The 21,588-nt window shown below is 48.2% G+C and overlaps 1 protein-coding gene across 1 annotated transcript in view; it reads right to left on the minus strand.

Moving 5' to 3' along the window:
- itga9 (integrin, alpha 9) overlaps window positions 1-21,588 on the minus strand; it is a 632,947-nt gene that overhangs the window by 476,414 nt on the left and 134,945 nt on the right. The window contains exon 12 of the mRNA XM_038809824.1: window positions 13,657-13,747. Coding sequence (XP_038665752.1) covers window positions 13,657-13,747 — 91 coding nt within the window. The remainder of the gene's footprint in view (window positions 1-13,656; window positions 13,748-21,588) is intronic.

A 21,588-nucleotide genomic window follows, 5' to 3' on the forward strand; every position in this document is an offset into this window, starting at 1 on the left:
GGAACGATTTAAAATTCAGCAAAGGCAGACCAAGGGATTGTTTAAGAAGGGGAAAATACAATTTGAAAGTAAACAAGTGGGGAACATAAAAACTGACTTGTTAAAGTTTCTATCGGTATGTAAATAGAAAAAGATTAATAAAAACTAATGTCGGCCCCTTACATTCAGAAACGGGGGAATTCATAACAGGGAATAAAGAAATAGCTGAGGAACTAAATTCGTACTTTGCTTCTGTCTTCTCAAAGGAAGACATGAATAATATACCGGAACTTCTGAGAAAGACAGGTTTTAGTGAGGAGCTGAAAGAAATTAGTATTAGTAATGAAATGGTTTGGGGGAAATTAATGGGATTGAAGGTGGACAAGTCTCCAGGGCCTGATAATCTTCATCTCAGAGTATAATCAAACAAAGTCAGCATGGATTTATGAAAGGAAAATCATGCTTGACAAATCTACTAGAATTCTTTGAAGGTGTGACCAGTAGAGTTGACCAGGGACAACCGGTGGATGTGGTTTATTTAGGCTTTCAACAAGATCTTACAGAGAAGATTAATATGTAAAGTTAAAGTTAAAGGATTACGGGTAGTGTCTTGAGATGGATAGAAAGTTGGTTAACATACATAAAGCAAAATATTGGAATAAATGGGTATTTTTCTGATTGGCAGGCAGTGACTAGTTGGGTACTGCAGGGATCTGTGCTAGGGCCCCAACTGTTAATGAGGAAACTAAATGTATTATCTCCAAATTTGCAGATGATACAAAGTTGGGTAGGAGAGTGAGTTCTGAGGAGGATACAGAGATGCTTCAGAGGGATTTGGACAGGCTGAGCAAGTGGGCACATGCATGGCAGATACAGTATAATGTTGATAAATGTGAAGTTATCTGCTTTGGTAGCAAGAATAGGAAGATAGATTACTCTTTGAATGGGTGTAAATTGAGAGAGATGGATACTCAGTGAGACTTTGGTGACCCTGTGCTTCATTCGCTACAAGTACAGCAGGCAGTAAAGGAGACAAATGGTATGTTGTCCTTCATAGCGAGAGGATTTGAGTATAGCAATAGAGATGCTTTACTGCAATTATATAGGGCATTGGTGATGCCACACCTGAAGTATTGTGTGCAGTTTTGGTGTCCTTATCTGAAGAAGGAAGTTCTTGCAATGGAGGAAGTGCAGTAAAGGTTTCCCAGGCTGGTTCCTGGGATGGCGGGACTGTCACATGAGGAGAGACTAAGTTGGTTAGGATTACATTCTTTGGAGTTTAGAAGAGTGAGAGGGGGTCTCATAGAAACTTGCAATATTCTTACAGGATTAGACAGGGTAGATTCAGAAAGAATGTTCCCAATGGTGGGGGGGTCCAGAACTAGAGATCATAGTTTGAGGATAAGGGGTAAACCTTTTCGGATTGAGTGGAGGATAAATTTCTTCACCCAGAGATTGGTGAATCTGTGGAATTCTCTACCACAGAATGTAGTGGAGGCCAAAACGTGTGCAATTTCAAGGAGGAATTAGATATAGCTCTTTGTGCTAAAGGGATTACATAGATTACATAGAATTTACAGTGCAGAAGGAGGCCATTCAGCCCATCGAGTCTGCACCGGCTCTTGGAAAGAGCACCCTACCCAAGGTCAACACCTCCACCCTATCCCCATAACCTAGTAACCCCACCCAACACTAAGAGCAATTTTGGACACTAAGGGCAATTTATCACGGCCAATCCACCTAACCTGCACATCTTTGGACTGTGGGAAGAAACCGGAGCACCCGGAGGAAACCCACGCACACACGGGGAGGATGTGCAGACTACGCACAGACAGTGACCCAAGCCGGAATCGAACCAGGGACCCTGGAGCTGTGAAGCAATTGTGCTATCCACAATGCTACCGTACTGCCGTCATCAAGGGATATGTGGGGGAGGGGAAGGCGGGATCAGGGTATTGAACTTGATGATCAGCCATAATCATAATGAATGGCGGAGAAGGCTCAAAAGGCCGAATGGCCTCTTTCTGTTTCTATTTTCTATGTTTCTGTATTTATATTTTACCTTAAACAGATAATCCCAAAACATAAACATAGAAATTGTATTTCGAACAGCATAAAAATACCTTTTAACCAGCTGAATATCATATGGCAGACAGGTAATTTGTAAAGATTGGAACTTGCATTTTAAAATGGCAGTACAGCTTTAAATACTGCTATATTTATGAAATCAGCAAAGTTAAAAAGCAAAGAAATAAAATTAAGTGAGAAATATAAACTCGCAGTTAGTGTGAATTTCTCAGATATAAGGAGTGTCCCTACTCTCAGGCCATTTGTGCTAGGTTATAGAGCATTCACTGTAGTATGCTTCACATTATCACTCACTTCCACTTGCAAACTTCTCCAGACTGTCCTCCCCCAGACTCCCCTCTCAGTTACAGTGTAAATACTTCCAATCCTCACCAACAGGGCCCCATCCCCAACTTCAAATAGACTAAATTTCGCAACTTCTGAAATAAAGCATCCTCAGAGACAGCAGGAATAGGATAAAGACTATTTGATAAGGATTCAACAGTGATTCCGTTTGTAATGGTTCATTCACATGAAATGGATTAGCACAAATACAAAAGTTTCCATCTCATGCCATAACCGTCATAGAGTGTGAGCTGTACATTCCTGTTTAACATCAATGTCCATGTGTTTTTTTTACCCTAGTCATGGTTTCATAATTTTTAAAACAACCATCTAGTAAAGATTTATTTCAATAAATGAATAAACTAGCTTCAGAATTGTCCTTTGCTAAAGTCTCACATTTTATCACTTTTCCATGTGGAACATTAAAACAACGGCAACTTACATTTAGTTAGTGGGCGCGATTTATCGACCCCGGTTACACCGGATCCAGGTGCATGCGAGCCCCAAATCGGGCTCTGCACCAGGTGCAAAACCTCAAGCGAGTCACGTGACTCGCTCTGCCTGGCGCGATCTGGACCTGGACCTCGCTCCCACAGGGCGTGCAGCAGATCATGCCCGGTGCCACAGACCTGAACATCGCGTTCCTTTTGGCGCACAGGACAAACTCCTTTTCAGGGATCTCCGCTATTCACCGGGAGTATCGCCTGGCGCATCGCTCAGGAAGAATCACGGCCAATATTTAACACCTAGCCGTAAAAGGACACATCAAAATTGATTTGAAGGGGCACCTTATCTATCTATCTATGATAGTGTTCTTAAAGGAGGAGAGGGAAGTACAGAGTTGGCACGCTTTAGGAGGTGAAGCCATAGCTCAGGCAACTGAAGCCATGGCCACCAGTAGTGGGGTGAAATAAATGGGGTGCGCAAGAGCCTGAATTGGAGGAATGGAGAGTTCTTGGAGGTTACAGAAATTGGGAGCGACAAGGTCATGGAAAGGACACGAGGCCAAGAAGTGCAAGTGTTACTGAACCATTGTAAGTCGCAAGCACAAAGATGCTGGATGAATGTTACCCAGATATTAGTATAACTATGGCTGTAGATGTTAAACAAGATGCAAATGTTTTTTTAAAAGGTATTTTATTTCAAACACATGCAGCATCAACACAAAACAGTTCATCAACTCATGAACAGCCTCCACCACACCTCAGACCCGCCCCCCTCCGACCCGCTCAATTCAAACTTAACCTTCTCCAACCGGAGAAATTTGCACAAATCCTCCAGCCAAGCCACCAACCCGGCGGGTTGAATTTAACAGGATCCCTCACCGGGTAACCAGAAAGGTGAAGGTCACAACATCGGTCCGCTTCCCCTCCAGAAGCTCCGGCACTTCCAGAGGTCAGCAAAGGTCGTCACCATAGGATCCGACCTGACCTCTACCCCCACTATTTTGGATAGCATCTCAAACAGCGCCTCACAATAGCCCTCCAGCTTCTCACAGTTCCAGAACAGGTTTAGCACAGGGCTACATAGCTGGCTTTTAAAGCAGACCCATGCAGGCCAGCAGCGCGGGTTCAATTCCCGTACCAGCCTCCTTGAACAGGCGCCGGAATGTAGTGACTAGGGGCTTTTCACAGTAACTTCATTTGAAGCTTACTTATGACAATAAGCGATTTTCAACATGTGAGCCTGATTCACCAGTCCCTGACCACACGTCCCACATCCGTCAGCCTCCCCTTTGAAGAACCTGCTCACCCTTGCCCGAGTCATGTTGCACCACCTTGAACTGGATCAAGCTCACCCTCGCGCAGGAGGAGGCCGAGTTCACCCGCTGCATCACTTCACACTACAGCACCCAACCTATTTCCCTCCCCAGCTCCTCCTCCCATTTACTCTTGATCCTCACTACCTGCTTCCTCAACCGCCCGTATGTATCTCCAATCCTGATGCCCCCAAGTTGTCAGGAAGCAGCAGTTACTCCTACAGCGTGTACTCCAGTAACTTGGGGAACTTCCTCCATGGGTAAAGTCCCGCACCTGCATATATTATGGGGAGGTGGTGGTGTAGTGATATTGACACTGGTCTGTAATTCAGAGACCCAGGGTAATGCTCTGTCATTCAGAGATCCAGGGTAATGCTCTGTCATTCAGAGATCCAGGGTAATGCTCTGTAATTCAGAGACCCAGGGTAATGCTCTGTCATTCAGAGACCCAGGGTAATGCTCTGTCATTCACAGACCCAGGGTAATGCTCTGTCATTCAGAGACCCAGGGTAATGCTCTGTCATTCAGAGACCCAGGGTAATGCTCTGTCATTCAGAGACCCAGGGTAATGCTCTGTCATTCAGAGACCCAGGGTAATGCTCTGTCATTCAGAGACCCAGGGTAATGCTCTGTCATTCTGAGACCCAGGGAAATGCTCTGTCATTCAGAGACCCAGGGTAATGCTCTGTCATTCAGAGACCCAGGGTAATGCTCTGTCATTCAGAGACCCAGGGTAATGCTCTGTGGACCTGGGTTTGAACCTCGCCAGATGGTGGAATTTGAATTCAATACAAAATCTGGAATTCACAGTCTAACAATGACCATGAAACCATTGTCGATTGTCGTAAAAACCAATCTGGTTCACTAATGTCCTTTAGGGAAGCAAATCTGTCGCCCTTACCTCGTCTGGTGTATATGTGACTCCAGACCCACAGCAAAGTGGTTGACTCTTAAATGCCCTCAGGAATGGGAAATAAATGCTCGCCCAGCAAGCGATGCCCACATCCCATGAATTAATAAAGAATAACCTAACCTCATTGCCCATCGACAGCCTGAACCTGTCCTGTAATTCGTCCAATCCCACAAGTTTCCCCTCCAAGAATATGTCCCTTACTCGCTCCAGCCCCGCCTACCTCCACTTCCCATCTCCCCCAGCTTAAATCTGTGGCTCCCACACAATGGCGTCAGCACTGACATACTTTCCAAATTAAAATGCCTCCTCAACTGGTTCCATACCCTGATCATCGATTGCAACACCAAGCTCCCTGTACACCTCCCTGGGGCCAACAGCAACGGGGCCGTCACCAGGGCCCTCAGACTGGAGCCCCTACACGACTCATCTTCCAACCTGACCCACTCCACCCCCTCCCCTTCTCCCCACCATCGCCTCACCTTAAGATGCAAATGTTTTAACAAAATAAGGCAACAGTACTAAGAAGTGAGAAGAAAATATGTTTAATGATCATTCCACCGTTTTTCATGTTTACAAATGATACTATGGTCCTGGCAGTTCAAGATAAGTGCACAATTAAAGTAGTTTCAACAGTATTAACTACAGAGATGGCTTAGCTAAGGTTCAGGCACTTAAAGTTGATCATGCTGTTGGGCCGGATCCACTTGTTCCAAAGTATATGAGAGAATGAAGGATGTTGTACGTGAGCCAGTGGCTCATATATTTAATAAGTGGACCTGTTCCAATGGATTAAGAAAGGCGCCTGTGTCACTATTATTCAAGAGGATAAAAAAATCAGATCCTGCAACTAATAAACCTGACAGTTTGACGTTGGTTGTAGGGATGTTATTCATAATCACTTCAAGAGGTGAATAGTTTTTTTAAGGATTCCCAACTTGCTTCAGGAAATCCATTGCATGTTGAGATTTACCAAAAAGACGTATGACTAAGTGCCATGTCGAGCATGAGAACCATAGAAAAGTGCTCAAGCCATTCAGCCCATTGTGTCTGAGCCGGCCAAAAAAGAGAAACTAGCTGTTTATTTTAATCCCACTTTACAGTACCTGGTCCATAACCTACAGGTTACAGTACTTCAGATGCAAGCTCCTTTTAGATGAGTTCAGCATTTTAGCCTCAACTACCAGCTTTGCAGCAAATTACAGATGCCCACAACCCTTTGGGTGAAAAAAACTTTTCCTCATGTCCCTTCTGATCCTTTGCCAATTACCTTAAATCTATCATAGAATTTACAGTGCAGAAGGAGGCCATTCGGCCCATCAAGTCTGCACCGGCTCTTGGAAAGAGCACCCTACCTAAGGTCAACACCTCCACCCTATCCCCATAACACCATAACCCAGTAACCCCACCCAACACTGAGGGCAAGTTTGGACACTAAGGGCAATTTATCATGGCCAATCCACCTAACCTGCACATCTTTGGACTGTGGGAGGAAACCAGAGCACCCGAAGGAAACCCACGCACACACGGGGAGGATGTGCAGACTCCGCACAGACAGTGACCCAAGCCGGAATCGAACCTGGGACCCTGGAGCTGTGAAGCAATTGTGCTATCCACAATGCTACCGTGCTGCCCCTGATAATTGACCCCTCAGCTAGGGGGAGACAAGCCTTTCCTGTACCCTGTCTAGGCCCCTCATAACTTTTTTTCATCTCAACTATGTCACCCCTCAGCCCTCTCTGTTCTAAGCAAAACATCCGTGGATATTCCAATCTCTCCTCAAAGCTGCAATTTTCAAGACCTGGCAACATTCCTGTAAATCTCATGCACTCGCTCCAAAGCTATGATGTCCTTCCTGTAATGTGGTGACCAGAACTGTACACAAAATACCATCTGTGGCCTAACCAGCATTTGGAAAACATGAGATTATGGGGCAGATAACATACTCCCATCCCACCTCCAACAGCCTTTTCTCCTCCAACAACCTTTCGCCAAGTTTGCATCCCTGCAATCATTTGTCTGCCTTGGCATGGAACGGAAAAGGTCTGAAGTGACAAATACCATCCTATGTGAGTGTAACCATGGTAACTTATACTTCCTCATCCTTCTCTACCCGTCTGCAGCCTTTAGCATGATTAATCACACCATCCTCCTCCAACAGAGGATCCGCCAGTCAGGTTGGTGGTTTAAACCACGCCGGCGGGAGAGGCCATCGCGGGCCGGAGAATCGCCGCGGGGGGCCCGCTGACTGGCGCGGCACGATTCCTGCCCCCACCGAATCTCGGGGGGGGGGGGGCGGAGAATTTGGGACACGGCGGGGGGCAGCACGGTAGCATTGTGGATAGCACAATGGCTTCACAGCTCCAAGGTCCCAGGTTCAATTCCGGCTTGGGTCACTGTCTGTGCGGAGTCTGCACATCCTCCCCGTGTGTGCGTGGGTTTCCTCCGGGTGCTCCGGTTTCCTCCCACAGTCCAAAGATGTGCAGGTTAGGTGGATTGGCCATGATAAATTGCCCTTAGCGTCCAAAATTGCCCTTAGTGTTGGGTGGGGTTACTGGGTTATTGGGATAGGGTGGAGGTGTTGACCTTGTGTAGGGTGCTCTTTCCAATAGCCGGTGCAGACTCAATGGGCTGAATGGCCTCCTTCTGCACTGTAAATTCTATGAACAGCTCTCCACGATCATGGAGCTGACTGAGATTGTTTACTGATCCATTCTTATCCATTGCCCTTCACCAAGCGGAATTCCCAACTCTGGCCAGTCAGAGAGATAACAGCTCTCACGTCCCAGCAGCGCCTGCAGGAGCTGTGGCCAATGCCAGGAGAAAGGCGTTCATTGTTGGCGTTGAGATGGAAGGTGAGTCTGGGGTCTTGACAGGGGCCAGAATAGCAGACCCTGGTGGGTGAGAAGCTGAGTGGGGTGGGGAGCATGGTTCGAAGGGCAAGGGAGGGGGAAAAACAGGGAGGGGAGAAATGTTTACACCTGGGAGAGCCCCTCTGATAGGGGCCCCCGGGATTCTCCCCTACCCGGCGGGGCGGGGGGGTCCCGGCGTGTCGGAGTGGCATGAACCACTCCGGCGTCGGGCTGCCCCAAAGGTGCGGAATTCCCCTCACATTGAGTTCCCACTCCGCCGGCTGGCGTGAACAGCCTTTGGCGTCACGCCAGCCGGGGCCGAAAGGACTTCGCCAGCTGGCGTAAGTCCGCGCATGCGCCAGAGCGTCAGCCCGGACCCCAGAGCCCGCCCGCGCCGCCAATCCCGCCAGTCAGGTTGGTGGTTTAAACCACGCCGGCGGGAGAGGCCATCGCGAGCCGGAGAATTGCCGCGGGGGGCCCGCTGACTGGCGCAACGCGATTCCTGCCCCCACCGAATCTCGGGGGTGCGGAAAATTTGGGACACGGCGGGGGCGGGATTGACGCCGGCCCCAGGTGATTCTCCAACCCCCTGGGGCATCGGAGAATTCCACCCAGGGGTGCCCAACAAGGAGGCATCCCCATCATCTAATACCTCGGCTTTCAGTCTCACCATCTCTCCTGTTCTTTTAATCCTCCAGGTCTGATCTCCATTGCCTAATAGCTAATCCACTGTGCTAACAGGCCGTGCATCCCAAATTCTAAACGCTCATTTAATAAAATTGTTTTCATTGTTTCATCCTCTGTTTATTTTTGACAATCACCAGTACCTGGTTGATACTGCCTAAACCCTTCATGATCACCTATCAAATGTCCTAAGGAGTAAAACATTAGGTATTAAGCAATGGTTTATCATGTGTCCTGGGCCTTTTGAGGTTTGAGGAGAGGAATTTCTGAAAGATTTTCCTAAATTTGCATCAGATTGTTTTTCCTCTCCCAGGAACTGAGACAGGAATTGAGGTTTGTGTTTTTCACCATATCTCGACATGCTGGATGGTCTTTTCCAATTCTTCTCTCCACACATTCTAGCATGTTCTCTCTGCTCCGGCATGTGTGCTCCACTATATCCCTAAATTTACTTACCTGAAGGAAGGCTATGGATAAATACAAGGGCCACAAAGCAGTACTTCTCATGCCTATCCCTGTTTGCAAGTCAGCTGTTGGCCAGTTCTTTTCATTGAATGATAATTTTATGATTCCATCTGAACTATCATATAGCTTGGACTATTTGATCATTTCCATTTATATCTCTTTCCGCAATCTGGTGGGCCAAATTTGCTAGGCTGCTCTTGCGAACTCACTCATAATTCTAGCAAGGTTTTTGAAAAATCCTTATAAAGTATTTTTCCGAGGTCAGTATATGGAAGCGGCAGGACTGCAGGCTTCAACGCAACCGTCCTTAATGCACATCATCAAGATACACAGAATCATATGAACCCCGTAGACAAGGGACCCACAGCAGATCAATCGCGATTGGTCTCACCTATATATCTAATTTGATCTGTCTATTGCTGCCTCCTGTTCCAAAGTTGGCTTTTAGTATAGCTGAATAATTTACCTCCAAAGAATTTATCAAAAATGTCACATTGAATACTGAATCCTGGTTTCAAATAGAAAACCGTGTGATGATAAGTAGACTATCATCTGTATATAATGAGTAGTTCATCATCACTTAGGGTGTGATTCTCCGCTGCCCACGCCGGTTGGGAGAATAGCGGGAGGGCCTCCCGACATTTTTCACGCCCTCCCGCTATTCTCCCCCCCCCCCCCCCCCCCCCCTCGCCCGACCCACGTCACAAATCGCTGCTCACCGTTTTTTACGGCGAGCGGCGATTCTCCGCGGCCGATGGGCCGAGCGGCCGGGCCTTTACGCCCGTTTTTTCACGGCAGCGAACACACCTGCTTGCTGCCGTCGTAAAAACGGGTGCTGGATACCCGTTTGGGGCATCCAGAGGCCCGTTTGGGGCGGGAGCACCACCGTTGTGCTCGGGAGGGGACAGGCCCACGATCGGTGCCCACTGGTTATGCCTACTGGTCTACAATTCCCTACTTTCTCTCTACCTCCTTTTTTGAATATCGGAGTGACGTGAGCTACCCTCCAATCTGCAGGGACAGTTCCAGAGTCTATAGGATCCGGGAAGATGACCACCAATGCATCCACTATTCCCAGAGCCACCTCCTGAAGCACTCTAGGATGCAGATTCTCATGCCCGGGGGATTTATCCGCCTGCAGTCCCATCAGTTTTCCCAGCACCATTTCTCTACTAATGTTGATCTCCCTCAGTTCTTCCCTCTCACTAAACCTTCCAATCTCCAACATTTCTGGGATCTGATTTGTGTCCTCATTTGTGACGACAGAAGCAAAGTATGTATTCAATTGCTCGGCCATTTCTTTGTCCCTTATTATGCATTCCCCTGTTTCTGTCTGTACAGGGCCTACATTTCTCTTTACCAATCTCTTTCTCTTCACATATCTGTAGAAACTCTTAGTGTCAGTCTTTATGTTCCCTGCAATCTTCCTTTTGTACTGTAGAACATAGAACATAGAACAGTACAGCACAGAACAGGCCCTTCGACCCTCGATGTTGTGCCGAGCAATGATCACCCTACTCAAACCCATGTATCCACCCTATACCCGTAACCCAACAACCCCCCCCTTAACCTTACTTTTTAGGACACTACGGGCAATTTAGCATGGCCAATCCACCTAACCGGCACATCTTTGGACTGTGGGAGGAAACCGGAGCATCCGGAGGAAACCCACGCACACACGGGGAGAACGTGCAGACTCCACACAGACAGTGACCCAGCCGGGAATCGAACCTGGGACCCTGGAGCTGTGAAGCATTTATGCTAACCACCATGCTACCGTGCTGCCCACGATGTACTTTCCCCTTCTTAATCAATCCCTTCGTCCTTCTTTGCTGAATTCTACACTGTTCCCAATCCTCAGACCTATTACTTTTCTTGGCCAATCGGTATGCCTCTTCCTTGGAAGAATGTTCTTTCTAATGTCCTTTGTCAGCCATGGATTGACCCTCTTACCCCCTTTGCTTTTGTGCCAGACAGGAATGAACAGTTGCTGTAGCTCCTCCATGCATTCCTTGAATGTTTGCCATTGTCTATCCACTGTCATCCCTTTAAGTAACTCTCCCCAATCTATCAAGGCCAACTCACACCTCATATCTTCATAGTTCCCTTTCTTAAGATTCAGTATCCTAGTCTCCGAATCAACTACTTCACACTCCATCTTGATGAAAAATTCTATCATGTTATGGTCGCTCATCCCCAAGGGGTCTTGTTCAGCCAGATTGGCAATGATTCCCTTCTCATTACACAGTACCCAGTCTAAGATGGCCTGCTCTCTAGTTGGTTCCTCCACATATTGGCCAAGAAAACCATCCCGTATACACTCCAGGAATTCCTCCTCTATGGCATTGTGGCTAATTTGATTTGCCCAATCTATGTGAAAATTAAAATCACCCATGATCACCGATATTCCCTTATTACATGCGTCTCTAATTCCTTGTTTAATGCCATTCCCAACCTCACCAGTGCAGTTTGGGGGTCTATATATGACACCCATTAATGTTTTTTGTCCCTTGGTATTTCTCAACTCTACCCATACAGATTCCACATTGTCAGATCCAATATCCTTTCTCACTATTGTGTTACTTTCCTCTTTAACCAGCAGTGCCACACCACCACCTTTTCTTTTATGCCTGTCCTGAAGAATAAATTTTTCTTTCTGTGATTGCTTTTGTCAATTTCTGAATGTTTATTTGGACAAGATTAAGATGCCTGAAGTATTTGAAACCTTTGTTATTGATACTTTTATGGTCTATCTGGATTGACACTTTAATAAGGTTGTCAGGTCAAAAATTTTTGACTTTTTTTCTCTCAATGGTTCCACACTTTGCATTGTTATTGTGAGGCTCATTGGTTACGTACATAATGTATACTGAGTGAAGGGCATGAAGGGACATGAATTGGCATGCATGGTGTGAGGGCTCATGGGGAATGGCTGAGGTGCATAAGTTGGCATTGAGTTGGAATGAAGTCACTATGGGGACAGAGGAGCAGGGGAAGGAAAGTATTATATTTTTAACCATATATTTCAAAAGGTTCTCAAGTCTAGATTACAATTCACAACTCCACTCAGGGGTCATACACCACTTAGTCATGGAGAAGCTGGCCGAACTCCCCAAATATTTCAGGACAGCTAAGATGATGCTTATTCCTGCAAATGAAGCCAGCCTGATCGGGTATGCAAGGTCCAGGTTCATTACCCTTATCTCAGGCCACCGAAAGTTAGGGATACTGTGATTCCCAGAATCGGGTTCCGCCCGCCATTTTTTATCAGTTCCAGCATCAATCTGACTTCATGATAATCCAGGTCTAGGCTGATCATAAATGTCAAATCTGAGATGGGTAAGATTTATTCTTGGGTAAGAGTTTTGAGTGTAACGGTGCCAAATTGAGTTAAGGTAGGGATCGACCATAATCTAATTGATTGCCTGAACTGGGTCAAGGGGCTGAACAACCTACTTTGTTCTGATGTACCAATTCAATACACAGTGAATATGTATGGAAGGAAAGACTTCTGGCGGCGGCCATGGTGTGACCGGTCGTACAAACGGTGGCTCCTGTGTGGAGGTGGAAGTTTTGGAACTTTCTGCCCATTTGATGGGCGACCTTTGGTGATGAATCGTGAGGAGAGAAGAGTATGGTGGATTCTCCCCAGTGTTGGATGAAAATGAGCCACCAGCCCCGATTAAAGTCGGTGAGAACCCTCGTCCATGAGTTGGAAGAGCCTTGTGGAGCAGCAGCAGTGGGAAAGATGGTGGAGGGGGATGGGTCATCGTCTACGGTCACATTGCATATGGAGCAGCTTATGAGCTTCATTAAGGAGGAGTGCATGAAAGGAAACTCAGAACAGCAGGTATATCCAGGAGGGTATGGCCAAATTGAGAAAGCTTTGAATGTGAATTATCATAGAATTATCATAGAATTTACAGTGCAGAAGGAGGCCATTCGGCCCATCGAGTCTGCACCAGCTCTTGGAAAGAGCGCCCTACCCAAGGTCAACACCTCCACCCTATCCCCATAACCCAGTAACCCCACCCAACACTAAGGGCAAATTTGGACACTAAGGGCAATTTATCATGGCCAATCCACCTAACCTGCACATCTTTGGACTGTGGGAGGAAACCGGAGCACCTGGAGGAAACCCACGCACACACGGGGAGGATGTGCAGACTCCGCACAGACAGTGACCCAAGCCGGAATCGAACCTGGGAACAATTGTGCTGTTCACAATGCTACCATGCTGCCCCCGTGAAGGGATGTGTTCAGTGGTACTGTGCTACGATCAGGTCCAGACTGGAAGATAAACCATAATTCTCCTTCATGCCAATATTTAGTACTGGCTAAGTAGCACTGAAAATCTATTGTACTCAGAACAGGCTTAATATACTGAAAATGCATCAGACATAAAAAATGCACTTAAAACATGTTCTATGATAAAAATAAGCTTCAGCCAAGATTCAATCTATTACAGAATATGTAGCCAAGAACATAAGCAGGTTGACATACTGAAACAAACAGCGCGAGATAACCTTCAAAGCTTTTGGCCAAGAGACAAGACACAGCAAAACATTTTCAAACATGGCTTTCAATTCACATACCTGGATAAGCATTTCCATCCATGTCCACTCCTCCTGATATAGATTGGCCAAACATGCGTAATATTGGATTGATCTTCTGCCCTGAAATTCTCTAGAGGAGGGAAGAGGCAATAAGCATTAGAAAAACAAGGTCATTCCTGAGTCCAAACAGGCTAACTCATGCAAGAGGCAGGAAACCTCAACCGGAATTCTCCGGTCTTTGGCGATTCAATTTTCCCGCCGGCAGGAAACCCCTGCCCGTGGGTTTCCTGCCAGCGTGGGAAATCCCATTGACAAGCAGCAGGAAGATAGAATCTTGCCTCCACCGAACGGTGCGCCGCCGTCAAACACGCGGCTGGGGAACCGGACATCAAGCGAGCATCATTTAACATATTTGGACCAGGATTCTCCATTCAGGAGTCTAAGCGCTCCCACCAGCGGAGAATCAGGACTGGTCTTTACTGGTGCGAAGAGTCACATCCAGGTGCGGGTCTCACTCCGTAACAATGCAAATTTATGCATGGTGGAGAGCTTGCCGGATTCCGGTATTGATGGTCCTATCATAAAGTCCCCCAGTAGGCCCCCCCCCCCTCCCCGCATGATACGAATCCTGCCCCTCTCCCCCACCTGCTTACAAGGAGGGGCATCTTCCACCCCCTTCCCCAACCAAGGAAATAACAAGTTATCCCCCCCCACACCACGCTCGCATGAAGGTGACCAGATCGCTCCACACCTGACCCTAACTCCCAGCTTCCCTCTAACAACCCTCGCTTCTGATGCACTGCCCCAGGCACTCTAGCATCTACACCGTGCCAGTAAAACCAGTGCATGCCAGTTAAGCAGTTAAGTGCTTTCTAAAGAGCAAAAGAGGAAGTGAGAGAATTTAACTGGTTTTGATGTGGTCCAAGATCTCTCAATCATAGCTAGATTTTTATGAACATTGTGGTTAATTTCACAGCTGGGTACTTGAGATCCATTCAAGCATGAAAGGAAATTAAATTAAACAATCCGGACAGCCAGCTGTGTGCAAGCTGTCAATCACAGCCTAGTAAAACCAATTTCCTAATGATGTGAGTGAAAGCCTTACAGATCAAACCATGAGAGTTTTAAACCCAGCTGATATGATTTTTGCTTACTATAAATTTACAGATGCTGCTCTCTCTGCCTGAGCCTGCAGGTGTAGGCACACGTGAGTTTTAAAGCAGTGATCTTTTTTACTGTCTCTATCTGGACTGCTCTCTAGCTTCTAGGCAGGAGTCTCTGTAATGTGGAGGTGATTGTTGGGGTCTCTGTAATTGAGGGGTCTCTGCTGGGGGGCTCTCTTATAGGGGGTTTCTGCAATGGTGGGCGTTTCTGGTGGGCTCCTCTCTTATGGGACTCTGGTAGGAATCTCTGTAATGGGGGTTACTTGTGAGGGTCTCTCTGATGGGGGATCTCTGGTGGGGGCCTCTCTTATGGGGCTGTTTCTCGTGGGAGTCTTTCTAATCTGGGGGTTTCTGGTGGGGGTCTTTCTTATGGGGGTCTCTGGTGGGGGTCTCTGTTATGGGAGTCTTTAGTGGGGGGTTGGTGCGGGGCTCGGATCACCCTCGTACTGTGGTGGGGGTAGGGGGCCCAGTCACCAGAGCGGTGTACACCTTGAAAAGAAACTTGGAAGCGGTTTTGTTCCCGCGCTCCTGTTTCCGCTCTTCTTCGAGGTACAGGTCATGGGTTTGGGAGGTGTGGTTGAAGGAGCCTTAGCAAGTTGGTGTAGTGCATCCTGTAGAGAGCACAGCTGTGGTGCAGTGCATATTTCAGGTAGTAGAAGGGCTGCCATATCAAGTGGACTGCGGTTTCTTGCATGCTGCAGACAGTAAGCATTGCTGCAGCTATATCACATTGGGCAAGCGAAGGCCATTCCATCACATTTCTGACTGGTGTCTGTGGGGGAGGCTTTGGAGAGTCCTAAAGCATCATGGCCTCGTATTTGGTTCACTTTTGCCCGCATCACTAGTTCCTCTGAAGTTAGCATCAATACTGATGGTACTTGGCAGCCAGTCGGTGGATGGGAGTGTCTCATCACCCCCTCTCGTCTCTCCTTCACCAACAGACAAGATTTCAATGACAGGTAATCTCCCAACATAGTGCCTTCCACATGAGACAGCAAGCCCAGTGGAAAGGGAAATTTGAGGCCTCAACCCTTAGCAGGACAATATTCCTGCACTGCTCTCATCTCAACACAGAAGGAGGCCTTTCACAAACATGCTGGCACTTTGCTGAGCAATCCAAATTAATCTGATCGCTTTGCTCTCTTAACATAGCCCCATAACATTCTCTGATCCAAACATTTATGAAAATTGGAATGATCTCTGCCTCCATTATACTTTGTGACCAAGTGTCCCTTGCTCCACTAGACTTATGCGCAAAGCAATTTCTCTGAACTCCCCTCCACACTTTCTGAGTGACGATTTTCAATTGATGAGCCCTCATCAGACATATGGTCAAATGCCACCTGGAAACAAATCCTATCGCTCATTTGAAATCTGCCAAGTATTTTCTGTCATTTTGCATTTGGAGCAATTCAGTAATGAATGGAGTGGAGCAAAATGAACTTACAGCTGGTTGTTTTGCTTTGAGGTTGGCAGAAATCTTAATCCCAGTGAAATATCTATGCAGTGATCAGGATGCAACTGTATTTAATTTGTTATGTAATGAGCTACTTGAAAGCTACAGCAGCAAATTCCTGAAAATCTCGATGGTGTAAAATTCACACTTGGGACTTCAACAGTGGCTATCAATTTACAATTGGCCCATTGTATGACATGACCTTTGAGTCAAGAAAAGTGCACAGTGAATTTTACAGTTTCCACTCCATTGGAAGACGGTTTATCATGGTCAATAGTTAGTGGTGTTCAATGATCAAATTTTATTCATTCACAAATACTGAAGTTATATCAGATCAAGTAAACTGTTTGATCTCCTTTCAAAAGGAAAATGAAGCAGGCATTCGCAATCCTTCCAAAAACAAACAGCAAGAGATTTTTCCCGGCCCGAGAAAGTAGGTGCAAGATTGACAGACCTGATACTGTCCTCAGGACCAAACGAAAGTGGGACCGGAAAAGTAAATGGGCACCGAGTGGCGCGCCTGGAGGACCCAAAACCATTTCCGCCATCATCAATTTTACAGGCCTATAACAGGCCTGCTCCTATTCAGGATATAATTACCAGCATTGTGGGCTCATTCAGAGCTGTCTATGCTAATTTTTAATTTTCAAGGAGGTACCTGGATTCTAGCAGCTGCTTTGCACAAGGATTGAAGATGGGAAGAGTTCAAAAGACAGGTAAAATAGTTTAGTCTCCTTTATAGTTCAGTGAGGTAAGCTATGACAATACAGTGACTGGAAGATTAAGTAACCTATTAAGTAACGGATGGAATTTTCCATTCTGTGCACAGGCGGAAGCGAGAAAACCGGCCTGCAGCTCGCAGGCTGCCCAGCTGGGTTTTCTCTCCAAATAATCCTCCTTTCTGTGTGGAAAAAATCTGGAGGCGTGACCCATGCCGTCACGCTGATGCGGCGAGGCCGGAAAATCGGAAGCAGCGGGAAATCCTGAGATTGGGGTGTCTATTTTAAAGGGCGCCCCGGTCTCCAATATAAAGCAGAGGAAACCCCCCCTAACACACATACACAGACACACACGCACACACGGCGACACTCCCTCCCCCTCCCCACCCCACGGCCAAAGACACGTGGGACCCCTTCCCCAGGCGAGATTCTCATTTTCCGAGTCTTGCCAGATATTGCGCCCACGTCACCATTTGTGCTCATGGCGAATGTGGGCGCACAATCATGGCATATGTGTTTGCTGGATTGTTACTTGAGTTAACTGGCAAGTTCTTAAGAAAAAGACTAAGGTTGGAAATGTGGAAAAGTCTTCAGACGAATTAAAAAATGTTTATGAAATGGATAAAATGGTACATTTTACAGTAATGGAAGTGTAGCCCAGTATGACAACCTAGAGCGAAATTCTCCGACCCCCAGCAGGGTCGGAGAATCGCCTGGGGCCGCCGAAAATCCCGCCCCCGCCGTTGCAGAGCTTCTCCGCCACCCGGGAAGTGGCGGTGGCGGAATCTCGCCACTCCGATCGGAGAGGTCCCTGCGGTGATTCTCCGGCCCGGATGGGCCGAAGTCCCGCCGCTGGGAGGCCTCTCCCGCCGCCGAGGTTTGAACCACCTCTGGAACGGCGCGATCAGCGGCACGAGCGGGCCCCGGGTTCCTGGGGGGGGCAGGGAGCGATCGAACCCCGGGGGGTGCCCCCACGGTGGCCTGGCCCACGATCGGGGCCCCCCGCTCAGACTCCGGGCCAGTGCCCTGGCTGCACTATTTCTCCTCCGCGGCCACCACGGCCTTCGCCATGGCGGAAGTGGAAGAGAACCCCACATCGCGCATGCGCCGGCCGGCGAAAGCCTTTCGGCCAGCCCCACTGCCGGGGGCGCCGGTTTTTTGCGCCAGTCTTCTGGTGCCAACCGCTCCGGCGCGGGGCTGGCCCCCAAAGGTGGGGAGAATTCCCCACCTTTGGGGAGGCCCTACCCCTGAGTGGTTGGCGCCACTCCCCTACGCCGGGACCCTCCGTCACGCCGGGTAGGGGAGAATCCCGCCCAATGTTTAATTGTTTAAGTTTTTCCCAATGCTTTCATGTACTCAGTCCAGACATCTGTTGAGCTCGCAGTTTGCATACTTGGAGAGTTATGGCTCTTGACTGCAATCCAACTGGCTGATCATTTCACAAATGCTTGTCTTTGTTTATACGGCTAGCTTGAAGAGCCAGTTTGTGTACTTGGGGAGAGTTGGGCTATTCAATGGCTTCCAACAGTTACAATAGATTCTGTTCATAAAGTGGATAATGGGTGAAGAATTGCCGGAGAAGGTAGTGTTTTGAGGTGCTCAGTTTACTGCAAAAAGGTGAGCCACTTATTGTATTGTGTTGTGAAAATGTCATACATTATAGAACATAGAACATAGAACAGTACAGCACAGAACAGGCCCTTCGGACCTCAATGTTGTGCCGAGCCATGATCACCCTACTCAATCCCACGTATCCACCCTATACCCGTAACCCAACAACCCCCCCCCCCTTAACCTTACTTTTATTAGGACACTACGGGCAATTTAGCATGGCCAATCCACCTAACCCGCACATCTTTGGACTGTGGGAGGAAACCGGAGCACCCGGAGGAAACCCACGCACACAGGGGGAGGACGAGCAGACTCCACACCGACAGTGACCCAGCCGGGAATCGAACCTGGGACCCTGGAGCTGTGAAGCATTTATGCTAACCACCATGCTACCCTGCTGCTCCAAATGGAAATATGACTTGCAGTTTTGGGGAAATTAAATTTATGAATGTCAAATAAATGAGCCTGGGAATTCAGAAGTTGCCAGTTCACCTAAGGTAAGGGCTTTGGGGCACCTAGCTTAAATACTTATCCCCTTAGCCTACTGCGAGGTCCACGGTGCCAGGGACATGCTTGCAAATACTTGCACCATCCACGTTCACGTGAATCCTAGTCCAGATGACCAGAGAATCATGGAGGACGGGAGAATCTGGTGTCCAGCCCAATGATAGGATGCAAATGGATGGGAACCTTGATGCAGCTGCTGGCGGAGGGCAAAGCATCGGAAACAGATTGGTGCCGGTTTTTCTGCGCCGCTGGATTCTTCACCGCATCGAGGGCAGCGAGCAGCGACAGCAGAGCATCCAGCCCATGGGAAAATTCTGCCCTTAATGCTTACGAAATATATAGGCCGGAATTCTCCGGACCTTCGCTGGCGGAGGAATCCTTTGGTCCCGTCGGCAGAGCACCCTTGCCCGCTGGTTTCCGGGCAGCATGGGGTGGCTTCAATTAGAATTTGCATTGACAGCGGCGGGAGCACAGAATCCTGCCGCCAGAGAATGCGCACTGCCTCCTGACGCCAAGAAACGCGGGTGGAATTCTCCCACCTTGAGACTGCTTGCTGATCAGGTGGCACCTTTCCCACATGGCCAGAATAGCAGGATCCTGCGCCAGATTCGGCGCTTGGAACCTCATTAATTGTGCACAGGTGAGTCTGGCTGCATCTGTTGATGGGTTCGAAGGTCCCGGCAACATATTTAAATGCCAGTCCAGCAGACTCATTATCCCTTGCTCCAGCCCACTCACATCGCACTCCACCCCGAGCCGAGTGTTGGATCATTATTGTAATGACTGCATGAGTCCCGCAGCACAGTGCTGTCCAGGTACACACCAGTGTGTGGCATCAGGAGCAAAACGATCCCAGCACTCCTCAACCCCAGGTACTGTACTGATCCAAGTTGCTGTCACAGGAGGGTCCATGGGTCCCGCAGCACGGTGATGTCAATGACGACCAGCTCAGCATGGAGATGGAGGGCAGGAACTGGTCTGTCCCGGCAGAGTGTTGTGCAGCACATCAGGAGTTGTGCAGCAGTATGCAGAAAGGCTTTGCTGCAATTACCTCAGAATGTCTTTGCAAACTGAAGATCATCTTGCGCACACACACCGCTCTTCAGCAATCTGGTTTTAGATGGATGTAATTTCACACGAGATTGGAAGGCCTGATGGGATGCCGGCAGCCAGATGCTTTAATGAACATTCATGAGATGCAAATCAATGCAAATGGTATTCACGCCACTAGTCGGCGGGATGACCAACTGCCATTAACCCGCCGTTGGGAGAATTCCAACATATTTTACACCAGAGAGTTTCCGACTTTTTGGATCCAGATACATCTCCGCTCCCCACTACCAAACTCACTGTGGACAGGATGGGAGAATTCTGCCCATGATGTTAAATTAGTCTTCCTTGCTCCATTTAAGGTTTCCACAGTAAAAGTTTTTGTTTCAAATATGAAATCTTGTGGCATAATTCTTTCAGTTCAGAATTGGGAGTTCAAATTTATTTTAAAAGTTAATGGTTTTTCTCAAGAATAGAACAATCAAGAGAACTGGGCAATATTTTTTGGGAATGCCAGTGGACTTTTTAACCTCATCAGTCTGGGCTCTGCCTGCTTTCACCTCCACCTCAGGTCGGTCTTCGGGCTCAATTCCTGGAAAATGCTACCTTCCAGCAGTCTAGAGACAGACGGGACTCGGGAGTAGTCCATTTCCCAATTCCCACTTCCAACATAAAAATTCCAGCTGCTCAGATCTGCCAAAATCTGACAGAATGGAAGAGGAAAGTAGGAGGAGGAACTGGAGTAGGCCATTCAGCCCATCGAGCCTGCTCCGCCATTCAATACAATCATGGCTGATCATTCACTTCAATGCCTTTTTCCCACACTATCCCTGTATCCCTTTATGTCATTGGTATTTAGAAATCTATCCCTCTCTGCTTTAAACATACTCAGGGCGGAATTCTCCGCAGGGGGCCGAATTCGTGAAGGTCGTCGTGAACTCGGCCGAGGTTCACGACGGCCTCGGAGCCCGATCCCTGCACCTAATTCACCCCCACCCAGGGGGGCTAGGAGCGGGCCTCCGTCTTTCTCGGCAGCGACCTCGTCACGCCGAGAATGTGAAGTCATCCGCGCATCAGCGCGCAGACGGCACGAACCCACGCATGCACGGTGGCCGTCTTTCTCCTCAGCCGCCCGGCAAGAAGTGGCGGCTTGATCTTGCCGGGCGGCGGAGGGGAAAGAGTGCATCCGTTTTGGACGCTGGCCCGACGATAGGTGCGCACCGATCGCGGGCCTGTCCCCTCCCGAGCAGAGTCGTGGTGCTCCCGTGCCAATCGGGCCCCTAGATGCCCCAAACGGGCATCTGGCGCCCATTTCACGAATGCAGCGACCAGGTGTGGTGGCTGCCGTGGTGAAACAGGCGTGAAGGGCCGGCCGCTCGGCCCATTGGTCTCGGATAATTGCCGTTCGCAGTAAAAAACATTGAACGGCGATTTGTCCGAGCACGGGGGGGGGGGGGGGGGGGGG

Source organism: Scyliorhinus canicula, chromosome 10 (genome assembly GCF_902713615.1).
Source record: "Scyliorhinus canicula chromosome 10, sScyCan1.1, whole genome shotgun sequence".
In the NCBI taxonomy this organism is placed as follows: domain Eukaryota; kingdom Metazoa; phylum Chordata; class Chondrichthyes; order Carcharhiniformes; family Scyliorhinidae; genus Scyliorhinus; species Scyliorhinus canicula.